Source organism: Sus scrofa, chromosome 13, assembly GCF_054392235.1.
Source record: "Sus scrofa isolate SSC_HxYL_T2T_F1_AM1 chromosome 13, Sscrofa_HxYL_maternal_Yorkshire_Landrace_v2.0, whole genome shotgun sequence".
Classification (NCBI taxonomy): domain Eukaryota; kingdom Metazoa; phylum Chordata; class Mammalia; order Artiodactyla; family Suidae; genus Sus; species Sus scrofa.
Genome location: NC_139395.1, coordinates 128,843,244 through 128,859,532, shown reverse-complemented (window position 1 = coordinate 128,859,532; position 16,289 = coordinate 128,843,244). Strand labels below are relative to the sequence as shown.

The window sequence follows — 16,289 nt, the reverse complement described above, 5'->3', positions numbered from 1 at the left end:
ATGATCCAGCAGTTTTACTCCTTGAAATTTACCCAAATTAGTTGAAAATGTACATCTACACAATATTCTGCCCATGAATGTATATAATTGCTCATAATTGCAAAAAATTTGAAAGCAACTAAGATATGCTTCAATAAGTGAATGGATAAACTGGTATATTTGTACAATGGAATATTATTCAGTGATAGAAATTAATACGCAGAAAACAAATTCATATTATGAGGTGATAAGGTCAATGTGAAAAGGTTACATGCTGTATGATTCAAATTATATGGCATTCTAGAAACAGCAAAACTGTAGAGACAGTAAAAAGATCAACGATTGCCAGAGGCTCAGGGAGGACGGAGGGAAAGATGAATGGATGGAACACAGATTTTTTTAGGGCAGTGAAAATATTCTAAAATATTCTAATATGATATGGAAATGGTGCATACATGCCATTATACATTTGTCAAAATCCACAGAATTTAAAAAAAATAAGCACTAACCTAAACTATGGATTTAAGTTAATAATGTATCAATATTGGCTCATCAGCTGTAAAAAATGGACTACAGTAATGTAAAATGTTAGTACTAGGGGAATTATGTGTTGGAAAATGAGAGGACTGTCTGTAAGGGATTATATGAGAACTCTGTACATTCTGCTTAATTTTTCTCTAAATCTAAAACTACTATATTTTATAGAAATACATGTGTCTGTGGAGAATGCATAGGTCATTGTGTAATACCACTTACTCAGCCTTTGCAGAGTAATAACTTATGGAGTTAAAAGGAACCCAAAAACAAAACACAAATGCCACAAGACCTCATCCCTAGATATGCCAGTCCCCTGAAGCAGTAGAGCAGAGCATATTAGAATCATAGCAAAGGAAGGAGGGAGAGAAAAGATTCAGAATTCTTCAGGAAATACATAATCCCCTCCCGACTAAGGTGCACCAAGTCAGATTTCACATTGCTGGATTTTGTTAGTAGTAATATTTTTGCAATGCTTTGTAGTTTTCAACACACATTCACTTCGATAGTGTCTGATCATATATTACATTTCATCTGCTTTCCACTGCCAACCAGGCTTAGTACCTCTGGTGCATTTTGCAGCTTTTTATTATGCCACAACAGTCTATCACAGCCCCACTCACTCAAGGTTAGAAGAATTCCCCTTGACTGTAAAGATTGTGACGCTTAATATAGTGAATGCGCATTGGATCAGAATTTTAGGCCTGGAAAATCTTTAGAAATTATTTTTATAAACAAATTATCATACAATTACATGGCGAGCCAGAGCTGCTGTGTGCCTTGACTAACTGGCTGGAGAAATGGGCAGAGAGCAGACGCTTGCCACTACTCAACCCTGCTTCATCTGCCTACCTCTGTGTGAACCCAAAAAGATCCCATCTTACTTACTCTCTAAATTCTTCTTTTCTTCCTTAACACCATCTCCCAAATTGCTCTTTGCTCTTCATTCCTGACTCCAACATGCCAAATCATGTTCTCAGCATCCATACCTTTTTTATGCTCATTGTCTTCCTGACTTTGCAACTCCAGGGTTCACTCTCTGGAGCACCAGATAAACCTAACATACATTACTTCATGGCTTCTTTTGTGTAAAAAATAAAGGCTAAACCTCTCAGCAGAACACTTAAGGGACTTTGCAACTTGTTTCCTTCCTGCCTCTCCATAATCATGAACCAAATAACCATTTAAATTAGTCCACTTGCTATTCTTCAATGCCCAGCATACCACACACAACCTCTGTTTTGTGTCTTTCTTCACACTATCCTCCCCTGGTAATGCCCCTTGAGTTAGCTGGGTTGCTACAATGGAACAGTCTAGCCTGAGTAGCTGAGAAACTATACAAATTTATTTCTCATGGTTTTGTAGTCTGGGAAGTCCAAGTTCAAGATACCAGCAGATTTGGTGTCTGGTGAGGGCCTGAGCCACGGTCCATTGGATGGCTCTGGGCTCACATGGCAGAGGGGGTGATAGAGCTCTCTGAGGTCTCTTCAATAAGGGTGCTAATCCCATGAATGAGGGTTCTGCCCTTGTGACCTTATTGTCTCCCAAAAGCCCACCTTCAAATACCACCATTAGGTCTTAACATAGGAATTTTGGGAGGACGCAAACATTCAGTCTCTAGCACTCCCTAATTTATTGGGCATCCTACCATTCCTTCAAGCCCAGATAAATTTCTCCCTTTTCCTATAAATTCTCTTTTGACAGCCATAATATGATTTTTTCTCTCTTCACTGAATCTCAACTGCACTTCTTACCTGTAGCATTCATTTGGCACTTGTGGAAATTACTCTGGAAATTTATTGAAATTATGGTTTCCACATTTTTTTTACCTCCTGAATTAAACTCCTTGAAGGTAGGGAATTTATATTGCCAGTTTCCCTCAATATGCTGGCACAGAGCAGTGTTCAATGAGGATTTACTTATGAGAATGACAATCAGTGTTTGATGTAACATCTTAGGACTTGAAATCTTTGGATCTTCTTATGCCAGATAATAGAGAAAATTCTTTAAAATATTTCAAAAATAATACATTTCAATGTTTAGTGGAACTTTGGTTTTGAGGCAATATCCTTTGGGATGTGATCAAAATTCCAAATCCAACATTTGACTTCATACAGTGAACTTCTCTCAAAAACACTCTTAAAAGGCAAATCACTTTTGACGTCCTCCTTGCATATTTGATGAGAATTGTCATAACACCATCGGTTTGAAGACTATGATTCTTATATGAATAACACCTCTAAAGCCTGTTTAACATTTAAAAAAAATTGAACCCTAGTCACCAAATGTTCTTTCGTACAATGCAATTAATAATTTTATCTTTTCTCCAAATAATAATCATTATAAATGATTTTTTTTCCATTTTCCTAAACTCTATCATCCTGTAACATTCACATTTTTATTTCAAACATTTCCTCTAACATCAAGGAGGAACTTGCAAGAATTGAGAATGGAAAGTCTACTGCAATTTTGAAATTTTTGCATCAATATTATTTAGAAATGTGAACTCTCAACCAAGAGAAAACATCGAGTAGAACGATTTGTCATGTATTTCAGAAATAAAGTAAAAATTCATGACAATCTTGGAATAAAGGTCAGTCAGATAAATCAACTATTTAATCTACCTGCACAGTTGGCATATATGTGAATTAATACAGTCAAAGAGAAGAATGGCAGATATGTAATAGTTTAAAGTAATGCCAAAATATTGAACTATAAGATTCAAATTTTAAAGTTTGTTAAATGAGTTAAAACATTATAACCAACATTTTGGGCCCTGCACACTGGAATACAAAATGTGCTATAATCATATAACAAGAAAAAACATCACTTGCTTAATCATTGTTAACTCAAGGAAAGGCAGATATTTACTTTTCTATCCAAACTGTATGATAAAGTAAATTAAGTCCATAAAAATTACTACAGGGATAATAAATTTACTAGATACATACTCAGACCATATACTTAGAGGGGTCTTCTATATCTAGTACAAGTGCTAAGAAAGGCAAAAGGGGAAAGAGTTTACTACATCATCATATTTAAAATTATATCCTTAATGTATGATACTAATTTATGAATTTTTCATAAGTTAAAAAGAAATAGAACTTTTATAATACATTCTAAATATATAAGCTACCTACTTTTATAAAGACTTTTTAATAATGCTAGCTTTAATAACATGGTTTAATTCTTCTCTTTAGCAGTTATTACACCTACCACAGACTATGTTTTACTTAATTACCTTGTTCTTTCTGTTTCCCCATCCCCACCACTGGAATATAATCTCATCAGGGTAAATGTTTTTAATTTGAGGTGGCTGATCTTCGTCTCTGTTACCTTCAAGGGTATCATCCATGAAAAGCCTAAATTGAATCCCTCTTCTATATGAAGTTTTTTTAATATTTGCTAAAATTTTTAAAACATTTTCAGAAGTCACTCTATTGTGACTCTCTAAATAAGCCCAATTCCCTGGTTGTTTCAAGATTAAATTCCATTCTTCCCTGTAAATTAAACACAGTCTTCTAGAAGTGGACTTACTAGGGCAGACTAACATGCACTTATCTCCTGATTCACTCAAGAAAGTATATTTCTATCAATTATAGATACTATCTATATCTAAAAACTTTTCTTTATTCCCTATTTATGTAGTTGAAGTTTGGGATGAGGAGAATGGTTCTGAAGTTGTAGATATAATAACTGCTTCACATTAAAAAAATATTATGTTCACCTAAGGTAAATATTCTGAAAGTTAAACACAAATATTTAATTGAGGGGCATATAAATACCAATTTTGAGCACACATCCTACCTATAAAATCCTGGTGGTGCGTGCTGCACCAGGAAGCTCTTCTCCATGTCTTGGAGAATGTCATTCAGCATCCGCACACGGATGGGAGCTCTCTCCTTGGGATCATTAGCAGGACGCATCTCATCTGACTGAAAGAGTTCAGTGCTCTCCCGCAGGCGTGAGGCTGGGGCCAGCAGTTGAGGAGTGTTGGGTTGATCACCTGGTAAAGATAAATGAGCCCATCTCAGAAGACATCATCTCAAAGGAGGGGAGTAAACATTTTATAGTCATGATGTCAAAAAAGGAAGGTTCAACAGCAAGTCAACTTTTATAATGTATTCATTCTACCAAAAATATTCTGGCTAAACATTTTAAGTGTATTAAATGTATCACTACTAATCATAACAATAATTACTGCTAATAATAATAATAATACCATAAAATGGGAACTTATTATTGAACCCTTCACATAATTATCTCATATAATATTAACCAAAATTTCTATTGTCATGTCCATTTCATATAGGCTGAGAATTAATTAAGATAAGCAAACCGCCACAAATCATTGAGCAAGTGAATTACAGGTCAGAATTAGAAGCTTGATCTTTCTGATTCAAAAATTCATGCTCTTCATGCAGTATCCTATATTTCAAAAAAAAAAAAAAAAAGTAAAAGGAATTGTTATCTTCCCTTCTGAGAACATGCGGTATGTTACTATGTGTTGTCATATGTCTACTGACTCTTTGATTTGCTAGAAATTTCCTGTAATTTGAAGTTAAAAATATACTTTTGATTTGAAAATATACCTCAATCTATCCTATTAGTGTTTGTATTGCTTTTTTTTCATTTTGAGATGATTTTTGGTCATGTAACTCACTGGAAGTCATACCGATATGAATGGTGGTAGCAAAAGGACCACAGGATGTTCTTTTGACTAAGGGAAAGGCAGCATTGTATAGTAATTATAGCCACCATATCTTGGAACCAGACCACCTGACTTCATATCCCTGATCTACTACCTAGTAGCTGTGTGTTGCTGGGAAAATTACTAAGCCTCAGTATCAAAATCTGTGCAATGAATGTTAAAAACATCACCTGCTTTATGGATTTGTTAATGAAGGTTAAATGATTGGTACTTGTAAAGTACTCTCCTATAGGTAGGTAGGTCCTAACTGGTGTTTCAACTAAACACCTTGTTTAAAAGCATTCTTTTATCATACCACGAGAGAAGCATTCTCTCATCATCTTCTTCCAGATAGTACCACCATGAGACTCAGTCTTTGGGCAAGGCAAAGTCTTTGGTGTCATTCTCAGGAGACTAGGTACAACTGATTGCAGCAAGGTCAGCATTTCTCTACAGAAGATTACTTCAAGTTAAGGTAAGGAAATAAAGATGGACCTGGTAAATCCCAGCTGGCAATCCTGAGAGCACTGCATTGAGATAAACAGGTGTGAGAGTTAAAAAAAAAAAAAATCACTTATATGACCTTTGCTTGGAGAAGGCTTGTACAAAAGGGAAAGGTCCCAAAGTAACTCTTTTTCCAAGTGATTTCACTAGCTCCCAAAACACCTGGTCTTTGTGAAATTTCAGATTCTCAGATATGCTGAATTTCTCTAGGACCCAGGAATCACAATTTTAACATGCTACTCAGATTATTCCATATGTTGTTTTTAAAATTTTTACTGCTGCATCTGTGGCATATGTAAGTTCCCAGACCAGGGGTCAAATCAGAGCTGCAGCTGCAGCCTACATTTACAGCCACAGCAAAACCAGATCTGAACCACATCTACAACTTATTCAATAGCTTATGCCTATGCTGGATCACCAACCCACTGAGTGAGGTCAAGTACTGAACCCACATTCTCATAGAGACAACATTGTGTCCTTAATCTGTTGAGCCACAACAGGAATTCCAAAATATTCCATACACATTATAGTTTAAGAAGCACTGTGGAAAGGTGATATCCTAAAAACAATGAAAACTGGACTAGAATTATAGCTAAAGTATAAAATGTCTATCATAGAATTACAAGACTTCAATATAGTGACCTTTATTTTCTCTTGCCTTCATTTGATGAGGATGATTTTGTATGTCAATTTCTTTACAGCCAACAATGAGAAGAAGAGATGGCAAAGTAGAAGAACTTGAAGACACTTCCTTTCATCAAAATATCAAAATCACAACTAACTGCTGAACAGTCATCACAAAAAAGACTGGAACCTAGGGCAAAATATATCATACACCCAAAGGCAAGAAGCCATAATAATATGATAGGAAGAGCACTTTCAGGATATAATCAAATCCCATACCCACTTAGTATGTGACTCACAAACTGCAAAATAATTTATTGCTAAAATTCTCCCATATGAATGATAGTTCTGAGCCTCATAGCAGATTCCTCAAATTGGGGGTCTGGCATCAGGAGGAGACGCACCCAGATCATTTGGCTTTTAAGGCCAGTGAGGCTTGAGTGCAGGAGCTCCACAAGACTGGGGGAAACAGAGTCCACTCTTGGAGGGGGCACACAAGATTTCATATGCACTGGGACCCACGGCAAAGCAGTGACTCCATAGGAACCTGGCTAGAACTACTTGCAAGTTTGGAGGGTCTCCTGGGGAAATGGAGGTTAACTATGGCTCACCTTGGGGACAAGGAAACCTGTGCCAGAAGTCCCAATGAATATTCATTGGCATGAGTTCTACCATAGGTTGCCATTTTGGCAACAAGACCTGCCAACAGCCTACAGACTCCAGTACGGGATGCCTCAGGCCAAACAACCAACAGGGTGGGAACACAGCCCTGCTCATCAGCAAATAAGCTGCCTAAAATCATCCTGAGCTCACAGCCACCTCTAAACATACCCCTGGACATGGTTCTGCCCAAGAGAGGGATGAGAACCAGCCCCCTCTACCAGAGAGCAGGCACCAGTCCCTCACATCAGAAAGCCTGCACAAGACCCTGGAGCAAACTTACCCACCAGGGGGCAGACATCAGAAACAAGGAACTATGATCCTGCAGCCTATGGAAAGGATACAACCACACAGAGAGTTAGACAAAATGAGATAGCAGAGCAATATGTTCTAGATGAAGTAACGAGATAAAATTCAAGAAGAACAACTAAGTGAAGTGGAGATAGGCAATCTACCTGAAAAATAATTTAGAGTAATGATAGTAAACTTGGTCTAAGATCTCAGAAAAAGAATGGAGGCACAGATAATAAAAATAATAGCAGGGCACAATAATATCCCACTTATAGCAATGGACACATCAAAAAAATCAATAGAGAATCACAGGACTTCATGACACATTTGACCAGATGAACTTAATATTTACTGAACATCCTATCCCAAAGCAGCAGAATATACATTCCTCTCAAGTGCACATGGAACATTCTCCAGGTCAGATCATTTAGCAAAATTGAAATCATATCAAAACATCTTTTCTGACCACAACACTATAAGATTAGAAATCAACTTCATAAAAAAAAATACTGTAGAAAACACAAACATGTGGAGGTTAAACAATATGTTACTAAACAACCAATGGAAACACTGAAGACATCAAAGAAGAAATAATAAAAACAAATTAGCAACAAATGACAATGAAACCATGATGATCTAAAACCTATGGAATGCAGCAAAAGCAAGTGTAAGAGGGAAGTTTATGGCAATACAATCCTATTTCAGGAAACAAGAAAAATCTCAAATCAACCTAACTTTATATTTAAAGCAACTGGAGAAAGTAAAAACAAAACCCAGGGAGTTCCTTTGGGGCTGTAGGTTAAAGATCCAGCATTTTCTCTGTAGTGGCTCAGGTTACTACTGAGGCACAGGTTTGATCCCTGGCCTGGTTCAGTGGGTTAAGGATCTGGCCTTGCCACAGCTGTGGTGTGGGTAGCAGCTGGAGTTTGGATTGGATCCCTGTCCCAGGAACTTATGAATTCCATAGATGTAGCAAAAAAAGAACAAACAAAGATTAAATTTAATAGAGGAACGGAAATCATAAAGATCAAAGCAGAAATAAATAGAGACAAAGAAAATAGAAAAGATCAATGAAACTAAAGCTGGTCTTTGAAATGATAAAATTGATAAACTTTTAGCTAGACTCATCAAGAAAAAAAGGGAAAGGACTAAAATCAATAAAATTATAAATGAAAAAGGTAAACTTACAACTGGCATCACAGAAATACAAGGGACCAGAAAAGACTAATACAAGCAATTGTATGCTAATAAAATGTACAACTTAGAAAAACTGGACAAATTATGAGGTATAATCTTTTAAGACTGACCTAGGAAGAAATGGAAAAATATGAAAAGACCAATTTCAAGTACTGAAACTGAAACTGTGATTTAAAAGTTCTAACAAAAAATTCCAGAACAAGATAACTTCACAGGTCAATTCTATCAAACATTTAGTGTAGAGATAACACTTATATTTCTGAAACTCTTCCAAAAAATTTCAGAGGAAGTAATACTTCCAAATTAATTCTGTGAGTCAACAATCACCCTAATACTAAAATGAGACAGATACAACAAAAAAAGAAAGTTGCAGGGCAGTATCACTGATGAACATAGATGCAAATACCCTCAGCAAAATACTATCAAACTGAATCTAAAAATATATTAAAAGGATCATATACCATGATCGAGTGGGGTATACCTCAGGGATACAAAGATTTTTCAAATTCCACAAATCAATCAATGTGACACACCACATTAACAAATTGAAGAATAAAAAATGTATGATCCTCTCAATAGATGTAGGAAAAGCATTTACAAAAATTCAATATCCATTTATGTTAAAAACTCTCCAGAAAGTGGGCATAGATGGTACCCACCTCAACATAATAAAGCCTATATATGAAAATCCCACAATTAACATCATACTCAACATTGAAAATCTGAAAGTATTTCCTCTAAGATCAGAAACAAGACAAGGATTTCCACTGTCACCACTTTCACTCAACACTGTTTTGCAAGACTTAGTCACAGCAATCAGAAAAGGATCCAAACTGGAAAAGAAGAATTAAAATTGTCACTTTTTGTAGATATGATACTATACCTAGAAAATCCTAAAGATGCTCTCAGAAGACTACTAGAGCTCAACAGTGAATTTAGTAAAGTTTCAGGATATAAAATTAATGCAGAAAACTTAAATTTCTATACATTAACAACAAAAGATCAGAAAGGGAAATTAAGGAAAACAACCCCATTTATCATCACATCAAAAAGAATAAAATACCTAGAAATAAACTTACCTAAAGGGGAAAAATATCTGTACTCTGAAAACTATAAGCAGATGCAAGAAATTGAAGATGATACAAACAGAAAGATATATGGCATTCTTGGATTAGAAGCATCAAATGACCATACTACTCAAGCATTCTACAGATTAAATGCAATTCTTATCAAATTACCAATGATTTTTTTCCTAGAACTAGGCAAAAAGTTAGAATTTTTATGGAAATGCGAAGGCCCCAAATAACCAACACAATCTTGAAAAAGAAGAATAGACCCAAAGGAATCAGGCTTCCTGACTTAAGACTCTATTGCAAAGCTACAGTACCCAAATACTATGGTACTGGCACAAAAATAGACCTATAGATCAATGGAACAAAATAGGAATCCCAGAAATCAATCCACATACCTATGGTCAATTAATCTATGACAAAAGAGGCAAGAATATACAATGGAGAGAAGACAGTCTTTTCAGTGAGTGGTGCTGTGAAAACTGGACAGCTATATGAAAAAGAATGAAATTAGGACACTCTCTAATACCATACCAAAAAATGAACTCAAAATGGATTAAAGACCTAAATATACGATCTGATACTACAAAATTCTTAGAGGAAAACATAGGCAGAACATTCTCCTTCATAAATCATAGCAATATCTTCCCAGATCCATCTCCTAGAGTAATGAACATAAAAGCAAAAATGAAAAAATGGGAAATAAACTGAAAAACTTTTGCACAGCAAAGAAAACCATAAACAAAATAAAAAGACAGCCCACAGAATGGGAGAAAAAATTAGTTGATGCAACCAAGGGATTACTCTCCAACATATATACTCATGCATATCAATATCAAACAACCCAATCAAAAATGGGCAGAAGAACTAAATAGACATTTCTCCAAAGAATATATACAGATGGAAAAATACACATAGAAAGATGCTCAACATTGCTAATTATTAGAGAAATGCAAATCAAAATTACAATGAGGTGTTAAGTCACACCAGTCAGAACAACCATCATCAAAATTCACAAACAATAAATGCTAGAGAGGATGTGGAGAAAAGTGTTGGAACCCTCTTACACTGTTGTTGGGAATGGAAATAAGTACAACCACTATGGAAAATAATATGGATAGTCCTCAGAAAACTAAATGTAGAACTACTATATGATCCAGCAATCCTGTTCCTGGGTATGTATTGACAGAAAACCATCGTTCAAAAAGATACATACACCACATTGTTTACTGCAGCACTATTTACAATAGCCAAGAAATGGAATCAACCTAAATGTCCATCAACAGAGAAATGGATAAAGAAGATGTGGTACATATACCCAATGGAATATTATTCAACCATAAAAAATGTACTAATGCCATTTGCAGCAACATGGATGGACCTAGAGATTATTGTAATAAGCGAAGTAAGTCAAAGAAAGACAAATATCATGTGATATCACTTATATGTGGAATTTAAAAAAATTATACAAATTAACTTATTTATAAAACAGAAACAGACTCACAGACATAGAAAATAAATTTATGGTTACCAAAGGGGAAACATGTGGATGGAGGGATAAATTAGGAGTTTGGGAATAACATATACACATTACTATTTATAAAACAGATAACCAATAAGGACTTACTGTATAGCATAAGGAACTATACTCAATATTCTGCAATAACCTACATGGGAAGAGAATCTGAACAAGAATGGGTATATGTATATGTATAAGTGAATCATTTTGATGTACATATGAAACTAACACAGCATTATAACTAATTTAAATTAAAAATTAAATTTACAAAAATAATTAATAAATCAGGAAATTCTCTTTGTGGTTCAGCAGGTTAGTGATGTGGGTTCAATCCCTGGCCTCATTCAGTAGGTTAAGATTCTGGTAGGTTAAGGATCTGGCACTGCCATGAGCGGTGGTGTAGGTCACATTCACAGTTAAGATACTCTGTTGCTATCACTGTTGTGTAGGCCAGCAGCTGCAGCTCCAACTCAACCCCTAGCCCAGGAACTTCCATATGCTGCAAGTACAGCCCAAAAACCAAAAAAAAAAAAAATTACAATTAAATAAAATTCTCTAGTGCCCAGCATAGTTCTGACACAATAATTATTCACTGAATAAGTGGATTCAATAAAGTGTTTTTGGGAAAAATATCCAGTAACAAATGAAAACTATGCAAAGAAATGTGGTTTTTATGAGAGCTGTAAAGGAAGAGACTTCTTTGTAGGTCTCTGACCACTGAAATTAACAATATGAATACAATCAATTGTAGGAGTATACAGGGTTTTCGCATTTTGAGGTATCAAAGTATGTTCCACATTCATTAGCAATCTTGTTTGATTTCACAATAAAACTCGAAGGTGCAAGAGGAGGTGGTTTTTTCTCACTTAAAACATCTAGCCTCTTTAGTAATAGTAATAGCGGTAATAATAATGTCATTTTATGAAAATACGGTTTATCTTACATTAGAATGTTTCACCAAAGTTAATTTATGGGGAACTTAGAGAAAATATCTTTGCATCAGGAAGATAGATAAGGCACATTTGGATTACACTGGAATTGAAAGACTGAACAACAGAAAAAACAAGTTCGACATCCTTAAGAGTCTTCCATTTAAGAAAGAAAAATCTCTTCTGATCTAACATACTCTACAGAATTGAAGACATTACTACTGAATCAAGTGAGACAAATTGTACCATTCTACTTTATTTAGCTTTAAATGAATTTATTTCTCATGGTGGTGCAGGTGGAGAAAATTGACAGCTTTAGGAACTGGCTGGTTCCAAAAAGGACCCTAATAGTGGAAAGCTGCTACCACAGCATACCCTATGCATTACTTCAAGGACATGAGGTTATAAATTGAAAAGTAGCTTTACTTCCAATGTTCACTCAATCATTTTGATATATAGCTGATGTTCCAAAGATTCCTAATAGCCATTTCTATGACCCCAAATGATTGTTCCCTTGGGTTCCTTAGGATAATGATGAGAATGTCAGCTCTGTGAGGAAAGAGATTTTTGTCTGTTTCATTCATTGCCACTTCCAAAACTGTGACTGGAAATTACTGAATGAGTGAATGTATGAATTATGTACTGTGATTGTAGCATTAGCATCTACCATATTTTTAGCTTTGTCTACCTTGTCTTTCTCTTTTCCTTGACTGAGAAGAATCCCACAAGATCACCTGATAAGTTTTATCTCTATTTATATCTCCAGATCTTGATATGTGGTTATCATTTACTAAAAATCTTGCTGGGTAAATGTTGAATTATTAGATAACATATTATTGAGATACACTAATATATTAAATTAGGTCTACAAAATTACTCGGGGAGTTATTTAGTGCATAATGAGCATCTGCAAATGTTATTTCTTTTACTTTCTTGCTAAAAATCAATAATACATTCCATAGGTAAGCAATATCATTTGATATTTGCCTTTGTCTGGCTTTCTTCACTGAGTATGATAATTAAATAAACTTATATACAAGACAGAAATTGACCCACAAACACAGAAGACAAATTTATGGTTTCCAAAGAGGGAAAGTGAGGAAGGGATAAATTGGGAGTTTGGGATTAACAGACACACACTACTATACATAAAATAGATAACTAACAAGGACCTACTGCATAGCACAAGGATCTATATTTAATATTCAAACAGAATACTCACTTTGCTTTAAACCTGAAATTAACACAAAAACCTATAAGTCAACCTTACTTTAATAATATGTTTTTAAAAATTCAAAAAATCAATAACAGTTACAACCAAGAGAAAACAAATTTAAAAAGAAGAAGCTATGTTATGGTAAAACTATGTTTTAGGTTAAACTAAACTAAGCTAAATTAAAATACAGCCTACCAATAACCTCCCAAAATGAAGAATACATAACCCCCCAAATTAAGAATATATAAAACTTCATTTAAGGCACAGTGAGTGTCAGATAAGAAAGAAATAATTGAGGCTCTTAATAGTTCAGATTTGATAAGTAGTAAGTCAAATTGACAAAAGAAAATGAAATGGGAGCTAGAAATTTCTCAGGGTAAATATAAACATCTTGAAGTTATATGTAGTATATGGAGTCTAAAGACCAAGGACTTGGTATCAAAAAACCTAAATATCTGATTTACTTAGTTACTATCAATGTAGACTTAAACAGATTACTTAATCCTGGTCATTTTACTTTCTGAGCATTTAAATCACTATATAAATACAAGTTACTGTTATCAGAGTAAACAAACTAAACACAAATTACTACCAACTCATTTGTATAAGGCATGCAAAAAATGCTGTAACAGCTTTAGTAATGATTTTATTCTTAGAGACATTGTTATCACTTCCCCCAACACCCACACCCTCTCCTTGAAACTGTATCATACTTCTCCCCATATACACTTAAATAAGGATTCTTTATTTTATAGTGTCTATGAATCTGGAACCAATTTTTCTTTCTATAGCTGGCATTTCAAGCCTCTAAAAAATAAAGGGATAATATAAAGGGTAAAGTAATTAAACAACCAACCTTTAAAAATAGTCCTTTTACATCTTCCCTCCTGATGAAAAGCCAACCATTAATGTTTTTATAGCATGGCGGAATATACTGATTTGTGATAAATACTAAATATCAACCTTACTATAATATGAAATAATTCAGACTGCCTATTGAAATTATGTTTATAATATCCAAGAGACAACTGAAAGGTACATCTAAATTTCAAATGAAAACAGTGCATTTTATTCTCCCTCTCAAAGTAAATTTCAAATATATTTTCAGTAAGTACATATTGAGTTCTGTTCTGTGTGTTGTTCTATAAGTACTGGTTTTGTAAAATATATAAGATTAAATATATAGTCTTAATAAATTCCCAACCTACTTAGAAGTAACCCCAAAACAGGGAGTAAGTAAGTATCAAAGGACAGAAAATGCTCCTGAGGACGATGGAAGAGACCACTGTGTATACCATTATTTTAAATAGATTCCAGGGAAGAAGTGAAACTTGAGAGACAGATCATGGAATTGCCCCCAAATCAAGGGCATCTCAAATGGAATTTTAAAGGTCCTGGGACTTTATCTACATTCAAGCAGTTGATATAGAATGTTCCATATGTAAACAACAAAACTGATCAGTCTCCCCTTCCTTTCCCTCAGTCCTCACCATCTAGAGGATCAGTCCACCTCTAACTTAAACCCTTCCATTTTTTTGGCTTGCTATAAAAAGGACAACACTGAATATTATAAGAAATTTTAAGTGAAGAGGAAGGAGGGAAGATGGTAGGGAGGAAGAGGGAAGGAAGGAGGAACTACTTGTCAATAGATATCAAGATGGATATTGAGATATGGGCAAGCCAATTCAGGAGAGTTTCTAAAACGCATTGGAGGAAACACATCCCTACTAGTCAGGGAATCTTCTGTCTTCTAGCCGAACACCACCTTGCAGAATTCTCCCCAGTTCAGGAGGGAGGGTAGTATAGTGAGGAGGGCAGGGGCCTTGGAATTTGATGGACTTATATTCAAGCCCTAAATCTACCACTTAAACATATACACCCACGTACAACACAAACCTCCTCTGAGGCCATTTCTGAATCTCTAAATTGTTCTAAATACTCAGCTCAGTACATGGAGTCAGACTAAGGTTAAATATCACAGTAAGAGGCACCCAGCACATTAGCTGGGAATTGGAGGAGGGAACCCCTAAGGTAGCAAGGTGCTTGATGCATGATCCTAAAACACCTTCCAACAGTAAGATCAGAAGCTCAAATCCATAAGGCATCTACGGCTCCTGTGTAAGACCAGGAACTGCAGTGCTAATCACAGCCCTTGAATCTACAGGTTCTAACCTGACAAGATCTGGGACCTGTACAAACTGCCTTACCCTGAGGCACTTCATATCTTGATGAGTTTTAGCTTGGTATAAATGCGTGTGTATTACATCGGATCTACAATCTCCTGAACAAATGTATAACTGTCTTATATTATGGCCTACATACTGTGGCCTCTCTTCAAATGTTCATACTCCAAAAAGCTTTAAATTTTCGTTTATTTCTATCCTTTGGTTCTGTTTGGGGGCCATATTTTTAAAATACCCACTCAGTTTCATTTTAAATTAAGAGTAAAATGTACTGCTCATACTCTAAAGCTACATTTTTATATCAAAAAATCATAGCCTTTCACTACAGAATCTCTTCTTCTATGGATGAGCTGATCACAGTTTTAAAGGTGCTAACAATTGCACAATCACAGCTTAGACTTCACTGATTTATAGTGACAAGAAAAAGTATGATTTATGTTCCACATAACACAGTGGTTAAAAGCAGAATAGATTATTTTTTTGGGAGGGGGAATGTGTTACTTAATGTCATCTTCAGAATATCCTGTGGCATTGCTAAAGAGAAGAAAAAAATTGCCGATATGATTTCAACCAAGGGAAACAACAGTCTTCTATTATCCTATATTTTCTATTCTTCATGATGCCTTCTTTAGTATGAATTACCATGAGTCACCTCAACTGGTTATTTAAAGAAATTAAACAAACAAAAATGCAGGTAGAGAAAAAAGTATGGGAGCTAGTACACTCCTGATACACAAATAATCTAATACTGGTTTTAAAATACATAAATAAATGGATATTATTTTAAAAAGGCAATATGCCAGAAGACCAGATAATTATGTCTAAACTGAATCCAATAGAAATCCTTTTTGCAAAGCTCCCAAAGTGGCATGTTTAGAAGAAACGGGTTGGCT

The 16,289-nt window shown here is 35.0% G+C and overlaps 1 protein-coding gene across 48 annotated transcripts in view; it reads right to left on the bottom strand.

Moving 5' to 3' along the window:
- NAALADL2 (N-acetylated alpha-linked acidic dipeptidase like 2) overlaps window positions 1-16,289 on the bottom strand; it is a 1,339,033-nt gene that overhangs the window by 49,368 nt on the left and 1,273,376 nt on the right. For all 48 annotated transcript variants that reach the window (XM_084990315.1, XM_084990322.1, XM_084990307.1 and 45 more), the window contains one exon: window positions 4,321-4,519. In XM_084990315.1, the coding sequence (XP_084846441.1) occupies window positions 4,321-4,519 (199 nt within the window). The remainder of the gene's footprint in view (window positions 1-4,320; window positions 4,520-16,289) is intronic.